The sequence below is a fragment of the Cephus cinctus genome, unplaced genomic scaffold (assembly GCF_000341935.2).
Source record: "Cephus cinctus unplaced genomic scaffold, Ccin1 Ccin1_scaffold0306, whole genome shotgun sequence".
Taxonomy (NCBI): Eukaryota; Metazoa; Arthropoda; class Insecta; order Hymenoptera; family Cephidae; genus Cephus; species Cephus cinctus.
Window position 1 is genome coordinate 267,212 of NW_014333009.1, and position 17,701 is coordinate 284,912.

A 17,701-nucleotide genomic window follows, 5' to 3' on the forward strand; every position below is an offset into this window, starting at 1 on the left:
TATTATTGCCACACGTGGTAATCTCTTATTGTACACCCTCTACGTAATCTTAATTTACGGCCAGGGACTTACGTTATAGTAAAACTTGAAACAGCCTGTAATTTATGCACCTGCAATAAAGACCCATTGTGTCGAATAATCCAAAATGTCCTTACGTACAGTAATATAGGCATAACTATGGTGGGAATATTGCGCGGACTATTACGTGTCTCCACGTAAGAAGCATAATAAACTCACAGTAGGCAACATGAGAAATGTCAATCGTAAAATTATCGAAATCAAAAAGAAAGAAAAATTGATCAAATCGACTCTCGCCATCATCCACGCCTTTGCAATTAGACTATTTATACCTTGAGGTCATTCGTCGACAGCGAAGGCTCAGGCATTTTATGCAAATTCTCACGTAGTTTTGACTTGCATGGGCTTCCGGGCATACGTCACAGATAAATTACCATAATACCCATTAGACTTGGATAACAATAACTCGTCGGGCACGAATAACATTAATAAATCTACGATATCGAATCAAAATATAACCAAACAAAAATTTACCATAAGTTTGCATTACCTGCAACTGTACCAGTAGCTTGGAATTCGATGTAAACACAAATAAACCTACACGTGCGTTCTATTGTGGAGATAAATATAACTCTGTTTCGGATTCCATGTGTTTTTCTTAATACCAATAATTAATACGGGCCCTTTCCATAATAAGTAGTGGGTGCAAAGCAGTTCGACAGGTGTCCTTGACAGTCGACATATTAGGGCAGTCTGCTACGATCTGGATCGAATATCCATGAGGTGGATGGTGTTTCATAAAAATAAAAAGAAATAAAAATAAAAAAAAAAGATATACCGCATAAAATGCCGAGCACCAAGTATTTTGAACTCGCGGTCCGGTTTATGGTCTCGGCCTTGCCGGCATAACCAGTTCTGCAAATATCTTGCGGCCTCGTCTCATCTGCTTTACAAATTCGCAATAAAACAGCACATCGACTCTGCCGGTGTACCAGGGTGTGGTTCTATCCTATATAAAGTGTCACTGCTATCCGAAGTTATCAGAGTCGTTGCTGCGGTAGTCGGCTAGTCACTGTCCAAAACTATCAAAAGACAATGAGAGCTTGCGTAAGGATATACGATTACCGTGAAAGATAATTAATGGATTGTTTTAATTAAATATTTAAATGATGTTTTAGGTGGTATTTCTTGTGGTTGCTGTGGTTTCCGGCGGCATGGCCAAACCGCCAGGACTCATCTTAGGCTACCAGGATACTCTGGGACAGTACAGCTTCGGATATAGCGCACCAGATTCCGCCAGATCGGAAGTCCGTGCTCTGGACGGAACCACCAGAGGATCTTACAGCTACATAGATGGCGCTGGTGTCATCCAAAGTGCAGATTATACTGCAGATGGCGATAATGGTTTCCGCGTGGCAGCCACCAACTTACCACAGGCACCGGTACCAGTACAAGAGACACCGGAAGTCGCCGCAGCAAGGGTAGCTCATCTGGAGGCTTTGCAGAAGGCTGGAGCCAGCCTTGCCAATTCTGACAACGCTGGAATCGTAGTGGAGAACGTGGAGAACCAACCCATCGTGAAATCCGTAGAGAATGAGAGACCAGCGGAAAGTGCACCGGAAGTAACGCAGGGAAACCTTCAAGAAGCCGTCGCAGAAAAATCAGATGTCCCTGCGGAGTCTCGTTCAGCAGAGCAGGTAAGGTGTTTTTATGAAGTTATTATGATCTTTTTTATACATGATAAGTGTCTGGCATAATCAAAAGAATGGAGAACCTTGATCAATGATTTTTTGTTCCAGGCGCCTGACACGGTCGAGATCCAATCTGCAACTAACAGTGAAGCTGTTAACGAGGATTCAATTAATAGATCAGCAGAACCGAATGAAAAACCTTCGATCATACAGTCTGTGGCTACGCCTCTGCTGATACCAGTGAATCTGAATGTGCAACCCTTGGGTGCAATCGAGGTCACAGGGTTGGGAAAGGCCGGCGAGATCCCTCAGGCATCTTTGAGTCAAGGTTATTTTCATTATTTTTAACGTCTGGATCGTACAAGTTAATGATCCAGAAATGATCATAATGCGCTTGCGCTATTGCAGATACATGTAAAATTTTACGAAAAAAAACGCCTTTGGCTATGTTTGTGAGATTCCGTGAAAGTGATTATCTCATAAAAAATATCGTGATCAACTAATAATTATCTCAGGGTCCAATAAGGGCTTGGATCATTCTCCTACAATTTTTATTCCGAGTCCTTCAATGTTACCGGAAGTCATAAAAGTTCTTGTGTCCATTGCAAGACTCTTACTGGAGTCCTGACTCTTTCCTGGATCTGGTTTAACGAACGTACTAGCCTTCCCTTTTTGATACCTTTCTCTACTTGAGATCTGGGACACTTCAAGGTCAGAACAGCACTTCCGCGGGCAATGATCGATCAAGGCCCATTCCGTAATTAAACCGTATCTGGACCCTTATTAATAATTGATACCTGATTTATTAACTGATTAAATTTTTTTTATTTACAAAATTTATTACCCAAATATACTTACACTTCTTTCTTCTATGGGTATCTAAGTTACCGATTATTATCGATCTTTCATTTTTTTTTCCAGATGGCAACAATGCGATCACTCCCGCAGGAACAGTCTTGAAAGCCTCGAATCAGCAAAGTCCGATCGAACAGAAATCAGTTCCGGTGGAATCTGCAGAATCGGCAATAATTCCTGCAGGATATAACCAAATTCAGTTCCAACAACAAAGGGCCGTGTATTCGCCATACATCCTTCCTCTGGGCTACAGTTCGGCAATCGGTTCGATCCAACCCATCGTTCGATACACACCGATACCATACGTGACCTACAATCTCCTATAATTGAACAAAATCGATTTTGCTTCACTCTACACATGACACGACCACTTATCGATCCCTCTAGCCAATGGATGACGATATCGATTATTCTTAATTAATTAAAGGACTCGACGGATGGATCGGTGAGAATCGATATTTTTTTTTTCAATAAAATAAATTCAATCGTTTTCGGTTCTACTTGCCCCCTATAAAAAAAAAGCAAGCAGTTCGGAATCTACACAGGATAATTAAAATAATAAAATTGGTAACAGTAGTAGCTATAGAAAAAAAAAAACATTTCTACAAATAAAATATCTGTCTAAGCTGACATTATAATTTTTCCTAATTCGTATCACACGTTAAATAAAATACAAAGAAAAACAAAAATTGTAATTTTACACACCACATGGAATTGAGCATCAACCAAATTGTCCCGTTTGCGTTTGTCAAGACTTTTTATTCTTCTTTACAAAATAACGCAAAAATTGTGAACAATAAAAAGGAGGAATATGCATGTATAATAATATATAATAGTATCTAATATAATATAATAGTAATAATGTATGTACGTAGATATACAATACCTTTTAACTCCTAAGGATAATTCTATTTAATAAACCGACGTGGAATCATAAATGCAATGCAACGGTATTTCGAAAAACTCGGAGATAACCGATTTTTTTTTATTCCCCGCGAACTCTATTTTATATATGTATATATATATATTTTTTTTTCGGTGCGCACCTCGCGCTCTGTGCCTATCACACATGACAGTTGTCAATTAACATTGTGTATCCGCGTGGATGTGCAATCCCGACTTGATCGTCATTGTCATCAATTGTGACGTAACAGTAAAGATAAAAGAAAAGAAAATTTTTCACACTCAATTCGTGTCTTCCGTTAAATGTGACAACAATGACGAGAGTTTTACTCTCTTACATAATTTTCGAAATCAATAATTGAAAAAAAATGTATAAAAAAAAAAGAATTCTCGCCATCGCGTACTCGCGTCATTATACTGTGCCACTGTGTGTATTCCAAATAATACTGAAAATTCACATTAAATTACTAAATTCTCTATGATAATGACCTACGTAGCCGCCATTACTTCCGTTCGTTAGTTACACGCGTATGTATATATATACGTAATATTTTTGTCTTGTATGGTGCACATATATATATATATATATATATATATATATATATATATATATATATATATATATATAGTGTGTGTATATATATATATATATATATATATATATATATATATATATATATATATATATATATATATATACATATATATAGTATCAGGGTTTTACGTTAAACGATTAATTAATCGCGATAGGCCGTTTAATTATCCGTCTTCGCGATTCACTATATATAGCAACCCATCGAAATACGAAATGCATAGTTATCGCAAATCTATTGCCGAGAGATCAACCGACGCCAGGCGTCGTTCCTTTAGCACCCTCCGATGCCACGTGACACGGGCACTCAGAAATATTTCAAATGTACGAAGTTTATGATTCTTTTACCGACCACGTGGATTTCATGTGATTGACAAATCGCGTGTATACATATATATATTTATTTATTTATATTTATAGTAATCTTTTAAATATAATGTATTTATATTCGTTCTAACGCAATGAATAACGTCCATATTTTGGGAATAATTCTTTTTCTTCATACGCATTGTGCGTAAACAAAGTGTCGCCCAAGAAAATATCCAAATTCTAACATCAACACTCCTCCGGGAATAAGTCCCAGTGACAGTTAAATAATGTCTTTGTTCTTCTGTTTATTTTCGTCACTTACTTTCTTTTTTTTTATTTTCATACAGTACGGCGTCCCGGCGCGTGCTATAGATCGTACAAATGATCGTAATAAATGACGACGATATCGAGAATAATTAATGACAATAATAACGATAGCTCACGGCGAATATAATTAACGTTCAACCGCCACTATTTTTACAATCAGCTACAGCGAGTCGGCCATCTTGAAATTATATACGGAGTCTTTCGAGGCTTCGGAGAAAGGTCAGAGATCACGATGATATATATATATATTTATTTTATTTATTTATTCGGCATTCCGCTTTACAGTACTTATAATTTGATTTTTTAAATTTTATTTTGAAAATTCCCATCGCCTTTTTTGGCTAGCCACGAGTTTCCGAATACTCGTCACTTTTTTCTATTTTTTTTTTTTCACTTTGGCCGGTATACACAATACCGGTAATAAATGACGCACGTCGGCGTCGCGACGCCCGGCATCTTTCATCGGTACTTTTTTTTTATTATCAGAAAAAGGACAGCCCAGAGAGCTACGTCTATTCTTAACCCTGTGATACGTTATTTTATTCGTCTGGGTCAAAGTTCAATGTAATTTTGTCAAAGGAATCGTGACGACGCCGACGCCGACGCCAAAGTCCGGCACGCGATTCGTTATTGAAATTTTTTGTCAGCTAAGAATTTCTTTTCTCCCCATATCAATTATTAACCCCTTTGCCACCTATAAATATACATATGTATGTACCTTGAGAATTTCATATGGAATTCACGAAAATAATGAATGGACACAGCTCGCGGTCGGCAATTTATACGTGTATAATTTTAGGCGAATTTAACCTAATTCGCAAAATTTTTCTCTCGCGACACCTCTTCATATTCATCATTTATGTTGACCCTAATAATATTATTACAAGTAATAATCAATATCTTTATTACGATATATTTCTGTTTTATTACATATCGATTCGCAATTGACTCTATGTGCCTATCTTAACCGTCTGGCTAAAACACGCTTCTTCACCATTTTATTTTTATATCTTCATTTCTTTTAGCCTCCTTCTTCATAATTAGTCTATCGACGCGGGAACGCATCGGTTTATTAATTTTCTATTGAATTCATACACGTCATTCATTCTCGCCCCAATTCTTTCTATTTTTATTTCTATATTTATCTTTTTTTACGTCACGGATCCGACACGCAACGACAGCAAGAACAACTTCGTCAATAGCATTCTGATTCCTGATAGTGACAAAGGACGTTACCCAATTAATTAAAAATCCAAAAACAAATTCAAAAATCACACATGAAACTTTTTTAACCTTTATCCCATCAAGCTTGAGTTTGAACTCTGACCCGATTTCAATATCAAAGATAGTCCTGACGTGATCTTAAAAAATGTTCACATACGATTAGTCACACAGGAAATCCAACTAAATATTTCGAACGATAAGGGATTAAAGAAAGTTGAAAAAAATCCCTGCTTGCTTATATTCAAAATTCTATTATTTTCTAGTCACGCGAACACGACGCCGAATACGGATCGTGATAGGTTGACATGACCCACCTGTGCAACACTGTACTGATTTAATACGCTTACAATTAGTAAGCTTACCTTTACGTAAAAATGTATTACTATTAATGGCTACCGTTAGGAATAAGTATCCTTAGTATCGCGCCTCACTCGAACACCAAGAAGACGAAAAAGTATTTTTAGTAGTAAGTTGTAGTAGTTCAATTAATATTGAGATTTTTTTTCCTTTTTTAAAATTTCTTAATTTTTTTCATTATCATTTTTCTCGAACTGCTACGTTATCTCGGGGGTCTGTCAAAGGGTTAACAATCGCAGAAATCAAAAACTAATTCTGATCTTCACGACGTTCAAATTCAATACGGCTCTAGTAATGTTACTCCAATCATGTCGGATCATTGTAGATCATTTTCTACTTATTTGATTCCCTATAAATACTGTCCTTGCTGTAGAAAGGTTTTTTTTTTAAAATCACAGTACAAGAATCATGATCATTCGTGACGCATGCGTTTCATTTTTGTCCCTTCACTTTCCTTTACGTTCTACTCTTTTTACCTGTTTCGCATTACGCCCAGGACTTTTTTGCATTTTTAAATTAAAAAAAAGGTACGTTTACCGAGACCGTCGAGAATGCGGAATTGCGTCACACTCAATGTTCGTCCGTTAATTATTGATCATAGCTTTACCGAGGACTTTACTGATTTCATATAGAGCGGTTAGAAGAATGCAACAAAATTGAAAAAACGAAGAAAAACAAAAATTAAACGTGGCCGTAATACCGATACGATCGATCGGAATTACCACACGATTCCGTAACGAGTTTGCAAGTAATTCGGAATTACTTAATAGATCGGTATTTTGACCAAGGTGGCATTCTTGAGAAGGCCACTCATACTATGAATATATACAGTATGTAACAAATTATAAATCGTCTAAATACAAGAAAAAACTGAAAAAGGATCTATAAATCACTCGTCCTTAATCAGCATTAACAGTAAATTTTTATATTAAGAAAAAAAAAAAAAATTAAAAACATTAAGAAATCGTTAAAACCCTAGATGGCAATTTTTAACTCGGTTTACCGAACGACGCTCGACCGTATTGTTTTCGGAACACGCCAAGCAGCGTTAAATCATTTTTTGTTAATAGAATTGACATTGACTTGACGTGAAAGTGTTTTCGCAACTCTACCGATCGCATTCCTACCTTCGATCTCAAGCGGCACCCATACTTGTACCGATCAGGTATACTAGAGAGAAGAAAAAAATTACCAGAGAACTCGATATAAAATGCACGAGAATGGCGACGAATAAAATAATTAAAAAATTTATTCCATATGAGGCAACGACGATTTTTAAAAACTTCTTTGTTTTCTACACATATTTTTTCCTCTCCCCTTTTCAAAAGAAACGAACAATCAGCCGATCGAAAATATAAACGATTGACAATCGATCGATTTGACGTAACAGCTATATGCAAGGTTCACTGCGCCTTTTCAGTTGCGTCATCATAAAGTGTCAGCAGCAATTGCCACTAAGAAAAGGTCTGATTATTTCGTGTCGAAAGACATTTATATCTTTTCTTTTCATATATATTATTTTTTACCGCATATTTCTTTTGCTCCTCCGGAAGTGACAATAACCAAAATTTGTCAAAATTCAGAACACAGCAGGCTCGTAATCGAAGATTAGGAGCGACGAGTAGATACAGTCTGATCGACGATCATAAAAATTATGCATTTTACGTAAAATCTCATAAATCTATGTGACACTTATATAACGACGCCCGACGTCGTTTCGGGGTACGTCGCGCTCTGATAATTCCCCATAATATCTCACCACGCAACAACTCCGACAAGAGTGAAATTGCACGCGTGGAATTTCACGAGCACATTGCGCGAACTATAAAATTCTTCATACCTCATACAAAGACTTCCGCTTCATCAGTCACAACAGTTTTTTACGGCCGAGCGTCTTGTCGCGAAATTGACGAATAATAATTTGTTCACTTAAAATCGAAAAAAAAAAAACGGCAATTCCTTTCGATTCGTAATATTTTTCATTTTTACGCCGATTCCATTGTTTTCTTACTCAGGAGTCAATTTCATACATACGTGTAAGGTGTGCATGATGTGTGCGTGTCTTTGTACGTCAATTAATTTTGCAGGCAACAAACATGCACGGAACGACGAAAGATTACGAAAGATCGAGACGCGATGCTCAAGATCGAGAATTGAGTATGAGACTGTAGGAAAAAACGTAGAAAAAAATAAGAATAGTACAGTATTTTCATTAGGCATAAGGGGAGAAGGAGCTTCTTTAATATATTCCAAGGAAAAAGTTTGTTTCCACGGAGATATGAAATATTTCGTAATCAGATAATATATAGATATCAGATAATAGATAGATATAGGTATACACAACATCGCAATGGAATATTCGCACAGTGTTGGACCACAGTATAATGCGCAGTAAAAAAAGGTATAGGAGGAATATATGTATAGTATATAAGTATAGATGTATATAGAGATTGTATATATAGTATGTATAGTACAGAGATAGGTATAGAGCTACATTAATGTAGGTACATGGATAGCTATAGGTACAAGTATAAGTATATATCGTATAGTATATAGATAAGAAATTATAACGTGAATGATAGTAAATAGATGATATACTGTATGGTATAAGCAGATATGATTTGCGATATAAAATTAATTAATGGAAGTAGCGTCGTCTTTCAACCACTTGGACCAAAGGGTGTAATACCTTTTTGTCATATATTTCTCTAATTTTTTTTTTTCCACAAGACGATAAATTGTCACGCGGATGACGAGTGAAGATGAATGAAAAGGCGGGAACTTTTAAGTTTCTCGAATTGATAAATTTTTTCGAGAATAAAGCGGTTGTGGAAAATAAATGACCTCGTATAGAGTATGACGTTATGTCATTGGTTATAATTAATATATATATATATATATATATATATATGTATATATAATGAATATATATATATATATATATATATATATATATGTATACAGATAAAGTCCTCATGGGGAACCTTATTGATTTTCATTTTAAAGGTATTGACGTTGATCCCATAGAATACGTGTTTAAACATCTAGGCACAATTCCTAATGATTGTTTTGGGCGAGCTTGTGCGCAAAAAATTTTTATTCATTTTCTCCTTAGTGCATTTCGACTATTTCCGGGTCATTCTGCCGGCCCTTTAAAAAAAAAAAAGAAAAAAAAAAAACTTCTTCCATATATTTTTATCCGCGTGATTAAATCTTTTGACTCTTTTAAGTTTCTCTATTCGAAAAAGGGCCGATCTGAGACGGAATGAATTTTGAGATTGCGAAATGATATAAAGGGTGTTGGAAAAAAATAGGAATAACGGAAATCACGTGGTGCACATCAGTAGCTGTGAGGTTCACCGATAATCAGTCAGTGGTTAGAGACCGGTAAAAGGCAGATGGACAGGCGGGTAGACAGAGACATATAGACTACAGAGCAGAATTGTGCGAATGGTCGCGTTTTCATGAGATTAAATTTTTTTGTAGTTAAACGATATGCCATTAGCGTCCGATTGCATTCTTTTTTTTTACTGGACTCGTGCAGCGACGGCTGCAGGTATTAATTGCAGGGATCACTTCTTAGGGTGGACATTAAAAGTGAAAATCGCGGGTTTCGCCTCTGAAAACGTAACGTTCATTTGGCGACTTCGGACTTTCTAATGAACTTGTCGCAATCGGATCCCGTGGCATAACGTCGGTGCGGCCGATTTTTTTTCGACGTCTTTCATCGCATTTCTTGGTTTTTCTCCCATCGAACAAACGCGTAGCGTTCTACTTCCGGAATTTTCATGGAGGAGAAAATATATAGCCGAGCGACCATGCGCTAGATGAGAAGGAACGATGAAAGAGGGTAAAAAACGAGTTACTATATTTTTCATCTTTAAGGCGCAACAAGGAAATATTTGTGTAAAGGGACCATAGGGCTTGGGAATGAGATTTTGGTACCGAATGGGGGAGACAGAAAGAACACAAAAAACGGGCAGGTTTGACAAATTGGATATATATTTTTTTGTTTCCTTTTCGACAATAAAGAGAAATTAGAATTAGAAATTGGACATGAGAACACACATGACGTAAAGATGAATGCGGCGGTAGGTGTAAATAAGAAGTAAAATAAAACGGGCAAGGACAATCATTACGCCGTAAAGTAGTAAGTAGTAATAGTAGATAGTAGTAAGTAATAGTTGTAGTATAGTAGTAGTTGTAGTAGTGATAGTAGTAATAGTAATAGTTGTAAGTAATAAGTAATAGTAAATAGTAGTTAGTAGTAGTAGTAGTAGTAGTAGTAGTAGTAGTAGTAGTAAATAGCAATGGTAATAGTAGATAGTAGATAGCAATGGATAGATAGATAGTAGTAGTAGTAATAGTAACAGTAGATAGTGACAATAAAAAGTGGCGAAGACGTGTAAATTAAAATTAAAACGATTATCGAGATAAGAATACAACGACAATGTAAAAACTAGGAATATAGCGAAGATTTTTCTTTTCTGCTCCAAGTAACCCGAGGCACACGCACGAAACTAATACTAACTAAGGTTACTTAGTGTTAAACAATAATTATAATAATAGTAATAATAGCGATAATGACAATAAAAAAAGAATAATATTAAGAATAACTAATAATAGTAATAATAGTAATAATAATAGTATGCGGTAGCGGTTAAGGTAGTGGTCATAAACAGTAGTAAAGTAGAATAGCGACAGAAGTAATAGTAGCATAGTATAGTAACAGTAATAGCGATAAGTAGTATTAATACCAGTGACGACAATAAGGGACGGGCGCGAGGAAATGGGTGGTAAAGGGTGAAGTGAAGAATCAGACAGATCAAGAAAAAAACGATGGTCGTTCGCAATAAAGAAAAAAAAGAGAACACGAAAAAAAATGATTGAAGGAACGAGGGAAAAAAAGAAAGTTATAAAATAATAATATGAGATATTGAAATAATCGAAAGTTACAAAATCGCTGTTCTCTCTCTCTCTCTCTCTCTCTCTCTCTCTCTCTCACTCTCATTCGTTCATTCATTTTCTTTTATTCGCATTTCGTTTCACGTTATCAAATTCGTATACAGAGACACACACATGCAGAGATAACTTTTTTTTATTATTTATCATTCTTTTTCTTTTCTGTCCCCGTTAATTGGTCGCGTGAGAAGTCGTATGGAGAAAAGAAGAAATGGAAAAACTCGAGAACGAGAGATATCGCGCAAGAGAGGAAAATGACAGGAGAAGATAAGACGAAGCGGATACAGATAAGAGACACACGAAGAGGAAAGTCGAAGTTGAAGTTTGAAGTAAGAATTGAGAAAAAGTGAAGAAATAACATGCTGTGGTCTTGAGGTGGTCGCTATTGATATGAGAAAATGTTTCTTTTTCTTATCAAGGCTGGAGTGGGAGAGTACGTGCGAGAATTATTTGCTGAAACACACTAATTTATGGAAAATTGATATAAGTTGATTTTAAGTGCACAGCGTCAGTGTAATATGTTAGCAGATTGAATCTGATTGTTTTCGTATTTTTTCTTTTGTGTTCACCGTGTATTACGCTCTAAGGATACTAATCGCACTAACGAAGGAACATTGAGGGGGTGGCAAAAAAATATGATCCTAAAGTTACCATAGAGAATCATTATTCGCTACATTGGTCATCCTTGTCACGTGACAAAACTCATCCCCATTCCTCATGACCATAATTAATAAAAAAAAAAGAAAGTACAATTAACGTTGCCACCCCATGAAATTTCCAACCTTTAAAATTTTGCACCACCCTTCTTTATACCCCCTCGATTCTCGTAACAGTCAATCACGAGTGTACGCCGTAACGCCGTTGCGCTTTCCATTTTTGTCATTTGTTTATTTTTTCCATTTTTTTTCCCCTGAAATTTGTCAAAATTTATTTTACAATCGTTTTTCGCAATTTCTTACTTTTTTTTCCTCCCAACTTTTCATCTCGCAATTGGCCTACGTCGTCTAATGTACAATTTTTCAAAAACACAATGTATATCACATCCGTGTGCGTGTGTCGGTGCGTGCGTGTTTCGCGTAAAACTCTTTCAATTTGTCTTTTGTATTAAAGGTGGGGAATTTTAATTTAACCATTAACATTATTAATCCCTTCTTTCATTCTCACCTTCCCACAAGCTCTCGATACAAACTTTCCTTACCTAATTTTCCCTTTCATCCTTGCCTCTCGTTTATGCTTCTGCTCGCGTGTCGACTATCTATAATCACTTACTAGCTTAACTGTAAAACGCCCGCTCTGACAATTGTTTCGTTTAAAAAATGATTTGTCTTGCCGGAGCCGAGCTGATTGTGATTTGCAACGCAATTCCTGGCCCAATATGACTTTTTTTTTTCACCGATGGGCTACCCGGTAGACGCGACCCATAGCGCTAAGCTGACGTATTTTTTTTTTTCCATTTAACTTTAACTACCACCACAGAAAGTTATTAATTGAATATTATGTACAAATTATACCTTAAAATTTCTATACAATGATCGCGCGCTGAGAACTCTCAGTCGATCAAAATAATTTATTTATTTAACACTATCGGAAGCAAAACAAAAATATTGGACGTTATACAGTAGTAAAAGTTCTGTAGGATCATCAGAAGATCGGAAAGAACAGACAACAGAGGTGACAAGCCGTGAAGTAGAGAAGAAGATCAAAGTCAGCCGTTCGCTGTGGGTGGCGTTAACTAACCGGATACGAAAAAAAAAGGAAGGAATGCGACAGGAAGAGAATCAAAACGGAAATTGCACAGTGAAAATGAAGAGTTCGGAGCTGAAGTTAAAAGATGGGCGACGGGGGTAGTTTCCATTGAAGGGAAGATATTAAAAAAAAAAAATGCAAAAAAAATGCAAAAAAAAAAGGTATATAAAAAAGAACCACCAGCATCATCGACCCGTGAAACGAAATAAGCTCGTCACTTTGTATCCCATGGAAGCCTGGGAGATTTTTTTTCTTTAATATCGGGCGACAGAACAGTTTAGCGTAAGATCGAAAATTGGAGTTTCCGTTAATGAAGTACATGTAAGGAGGAACGTGACAACGAGGAATAACGACGTTGAACAAGAATACCGGAAGTGGTCATTGGGTCAATTGTTACAGCACACAGAGTATACGTAGGTGTAGACATTTTTTTCTGGGATTCAAGGAATTTTGAAACTCTCTAACGTTACTGGGAATTGGAATACCTATATTTGAAGTTTTAAATTTTCATACTTGGATGTGGGACTTGGGACGGGGGGCGGGCTGGGGGGTTCATGCGTGGCAGCTTAACATCGGGGTTACTCTCGTGTTCTGAATTGTCGATTAGAGTGATTGTCATAAACTATACACGTTAGAGCTTAAAAAGGAGCTACTACGAATTTCTAATGCGCTACTTTTCTTAATCGTCTACGCCTTACACGCTATCCACCTATAATGCCTATAACGCTAGCTACAAATTTCTTCGGGCCCTTCTTTCATTTTTCACCTCGTTTGCTCTCTTTCCCTTTTACATTTTCATTTCTCCTTCGAATTCAGATTTGGTCACAGTACGCATACAACGACGAAATCCGCGTATCGCACTGTAGATTCTACGTTTTTCTTGATTGGCCGATATTTATATTTACTTTTTTTTTTTTTTTTTTTTTTTTTTTTTTTTTTTTTTTTTTTTTTTTTTTTTTTTTTTTTTTTTTTTTTTTTTTTTTTTTTTTTTTTTTTTTTTTTTTTTTTTTTTTTTTTTTTTTTTTTTTTTTTTTTTTTTTTTTAAATTAATTCGCGTAACGCAACAAGAACATAGAATTATTTTCGCCATTATTCATTTGTTCAAAATAACGACAAAGGTTCGTCGTTACGCTCCCGGATTTTCTATGACAGAGAAATCATTGAATTTTTACAACAATTTTTCCTTTCAAAATCAATTATTATGTATATATTTTTCGACTTTACTGTACCCTCTTCAAATTTTCCGTCACTAACACACACACCCGGATAAAAAATTATCACTGAACGCTCGATGCCGCAGAACAAAATTCTCGTTAAACCCTATACTCACGGTTTGATTGAATTTTTTCACACAATCAACGCAATTCCAAATTCAAAAATAATTATGAAACACGCAGTCGAACCGATTCCCACTACACGTTAACATATAATCCATATTCGAGATTGAATATACATTTTTTCTCACATTCGTCATTCATCCCTACACGGCAATCGATCGTTTCTTTTTTTTTTTCAATACGCAATAACACCGGCGTACCCAGCGCTTACGCCTTCGCTCGTGCACGCTCGTTTACGAATCACGTTTAACCCCACCAAAAATCTCAAACGCGATTGTACCAAATATTCTCTACAGTTAATTCATGCGCATGCGCATGCGCACAGCGTAAAACGCGTACACCTTCGGCGTCTCGACGATACTGTTTCTCACGTGATCTATAAACCGTTTTAATCACTTTAAATCTACCTGAACAATACATCAATACTGATACTCATAGTGTTCCTTACTAATAGTTGGTTTATACTAACTTTTCGCGCGCGTTTGCATACACGACCACGTGTACTTATGTGACAATTGCGGCAAACGTGAATAATTGATGAATGCGGTGTAATGCACGTCTTATTTCCCTTAAACGTGTATCTTGTCATCTGCATATGTTATTCCGTTATCCTGATATCTCTCGGCATTGTCTCTCATGTGTATTGTATTTAAATCGACAGCATTTAAACTCTAGTCTTATCAGTTATTAATAAAATATAGTAATATCGAGATACAGCCGTTGCGCGCTTTAGACACACCCGTTACAATGCGATATATCAAATATATAGGAGATATATATCCTGTCTATGATGTATATATACATACATATATTTTCTGTATATATATGTATATACGTACCCTCTTGTAGGCTAAGCTTTTTGTCTATTACATGTGTGCTGGACTCAGGCTCCGAATTTGTCATCTCGCCAATTCATTTGATTACACTTTTTTATTTTCCTGATCTCTTTTCCTTTTTACTGACTGAATATCCCAGGATTCCAACGGAACACGATTTTCAATTGGCACACCCACTAGGGCGTCCTTTGATTACTTTCATGGCAAGACGGTCTTACGGTGGTCCTGGAATATTTTGAAATGACCTGTAGCATCGTTATACCATAAAGTCATAGATCATTGATTGAGGTAGAAAATTAACGGAGCCTGAGATTCTTGTGACACCTTGTAGCGAGTGCTGGCTACCCCAACCCTCACCTCGGCCCCCCTCAACCCAGCTAGTGTTGTATACGATCGTATTAATCTACAGGACATTTCAAAGGTAATGATACGTAATTGTAATGATGATTAACAAAAAATGACAGAATAACGTTAATCGAACGTAGAATGTAAAATTCGTCATTAAGAATAGCAGAGGATAATTTTTGTATCTGAATTGGAATCAAGTACTGAAACACCCTGTAGATTGAAATAACGATCGCTGCCCTTCTCGTAATTGCGAAGCCCGACGTGACATTTATGAATTGTCATCTAATCAGTAAAGATCGAACGACAACATAAATCTCACGAAGGGTCGTTCCTCGATATTATTTCGACTTTCCAAAACGCTGATAACAGAGAAAACTTTCTTGATAGATTATACGCGCGAGACTTACTATGATATTCTTTGAGAGAGAGAGAAGGCATATATGTATATGCACGCATATGAAATCAGTGAATCAATTTGCGTTACATCGAACTGCAATTAGCAGAGTCTGTATTCAATTTCAAGAAAAAGAATTCCCTCGTTTTGGTAAGAAATATTCGCCGATGGTATCGAAGGACAGCAACTAATGCTAATTCTGATAATAATTGGTCACACTGATTACGGAGACAAAATCACATTTTACGTCTAAACGCGTATATTAAACTCCGTGTAGTATCTGACAAGGACTATCCTCAGTATTTCGCATTACGATTTGTAGTATTAAGACAATAGATCAAAGCGGGATGATCTATTACAATTAGACGGCACTGTATAAAATAATTGGCAGGTGCACTTATAGCGTGTACAGCGGGGCACGGAGTGACTCTAGGATACAAGACAAGAATTCGGTAAGATGGCGAAATGTTTAAATCGAAAAAGAAAGAAAGTAAGAAGGAAAGACGAGTAGAAATGAAGGGGGAAAAAAGAATAGAAGAAACAGAAAAGATTCGTCAGTCCGAGCGGCTAGGCAGGTAAAATGTATAATACTCAAAACTTAAGTCTAAATTACAGAACAATGCTGAAGGCATCGAAGAACTTGAGACAAGGAAAAAAAACCAAAGACGAATATAATAGACGGGCAAAGATGACGCCAAATAAATGAGGGGCGTTGTAACGAAAATAAACATTAGTCTACGATTAAAAACGAAAGAGACAATGAAAAATAAATTGACAATAATGATAAGTCGTAAGCGTTTAAATCTAATATCGAATGATAAAGCGAACGATGAATTAGTGGGTATTGAAGGAGAGGGGGAATACTGGGGACGTTTGTTGGGAGAGTCGTGTTGAAACGTGAGATAGAACGAAAAAGGACGAGGATGGAAAAGTAAAACTGAATAAAACAATTACAATTAAAAAAAAAGAAAAAACAAGAAGAAGTTAAAAGTAAAACACTTGCAATTAGAATTATTAATACTAGATTTTGCTCGTGTCCTCAGGATGTCATGCGTGGGTTACTGAAAATTGTGTGCGTGTAGCAATTGATTCTTAATATATGTATATGTGTATATATGTATATATATACATACATAGCGTAGCCTTTTCCATGCGTGCATTTTTATACGCATATATATATATATATATACACACACGCAATATATAGACATACATGTCTTCGCAGTGCTCGATAGCAGGAGACGTCATGAATTCTTCACTTGAAATTATATGTCGTCGCTTTAACGGTAATTGTAATTGTAATCGTAATGTAAAATGTAATGTAAATGTTTATCAGAGATTCGAAAGACACAGATCAATAGATGCAAAGACTGGCCCCCTTCGCTCGTGCCGGCTACTCGTTACGTGTTATCATTTCACGTGCTGGTATTTTTTTTTTTTATTTTCTTGGTCATTAGGACATTTCCTCTCACCCAGTCTTAAACGGTATTTGGAACAAGTGCGCGTCGAATGTTTCTTCCTCGTGGACAACGTGGTCGTTTTGACGGAGAAAAGAAAGAGAAGTACAAAAAAAAAATGACAGTAACTTGCGTACTAGAGTTGATTATGGCTCGAGGAGAAAAAAGTTCTTAACGCGTTTTCTTCTAGAATTCCGTGAGGCGCACGATAAAAAAAAAAGATCACATAATTGTTTCCTAATCGCCAAGAGATCAACATCCCGCAGTCAACAGCCTAGCCTACTTTGGCACAAGCAACACTGCCCGGGCCGGCACTCGCTTTTTTTTTTTTTTTTTTTTTTTTTT

General features: G+C 36.3%; 1 protein-coding gene and 1 long non-coding RNA gene across 2 annotated transcripts; one reads left to right on the plus strand and one right to left on the minus strand.

The window, feature by feature from the left end:
* The first annotated feature begins 968 nt into the window (after positions 1–968).
* On the plus strand, positions 969–3,502 carry LOC107266225. Its single transcript, XM_015736502.2, has 4 exons — positions 969–1,125; positions 1,197–1,715; positions 1,818–2,037; positions 2,631–3,502. Exons 1-4 carry the CDS (start codon positions 1,114–1,116, stop codon positions 2,888–2,890), a joined length of 1,011 nt encoding a protein of 336 aa, XP_015591988.1. The 5' UTR covers positions 969–1,113; the 3' UTR covers positions 2,891–3,502.
* Positions 3,503–5,003: 1,501 nt separating this feature from the next.
* Positions 5,004–9,167, minus strand: LOC107266248. Its single transcript, XR_001537377.2, has 2 exons — positions 6,359–9,167; positions 5,004–6,261 (listed from the first exon to the last, which is right to left on the minus strand). It is a non-coding gene; the product is annotated as an uncharacterized LOC107266248 (long non-coding RNA).
* Positions 9,168–17,701: the final 8,534 nt, after the last annotated feature.

Bases quoted from the DNA above. Each gene is read 5' to 3' on its own strand.
- LOC107266225 (XM_015736502.2), top strand. The intron at 1,716-1,817 runs GTAAGGTGTTTT...TTTTTGTTCCAG, and splicing joins AGTCTCGTTCAGCAGAGCAG to GCGCCTGACACGGTCGAGAT. The intron at 2,038-2,630 runs GTTATTTTCATT...TTTTTTTTCCAG, and splicing joins TCAGGCATCTTTGAGTCAAG to ATGGCAACAATGCGATCACT.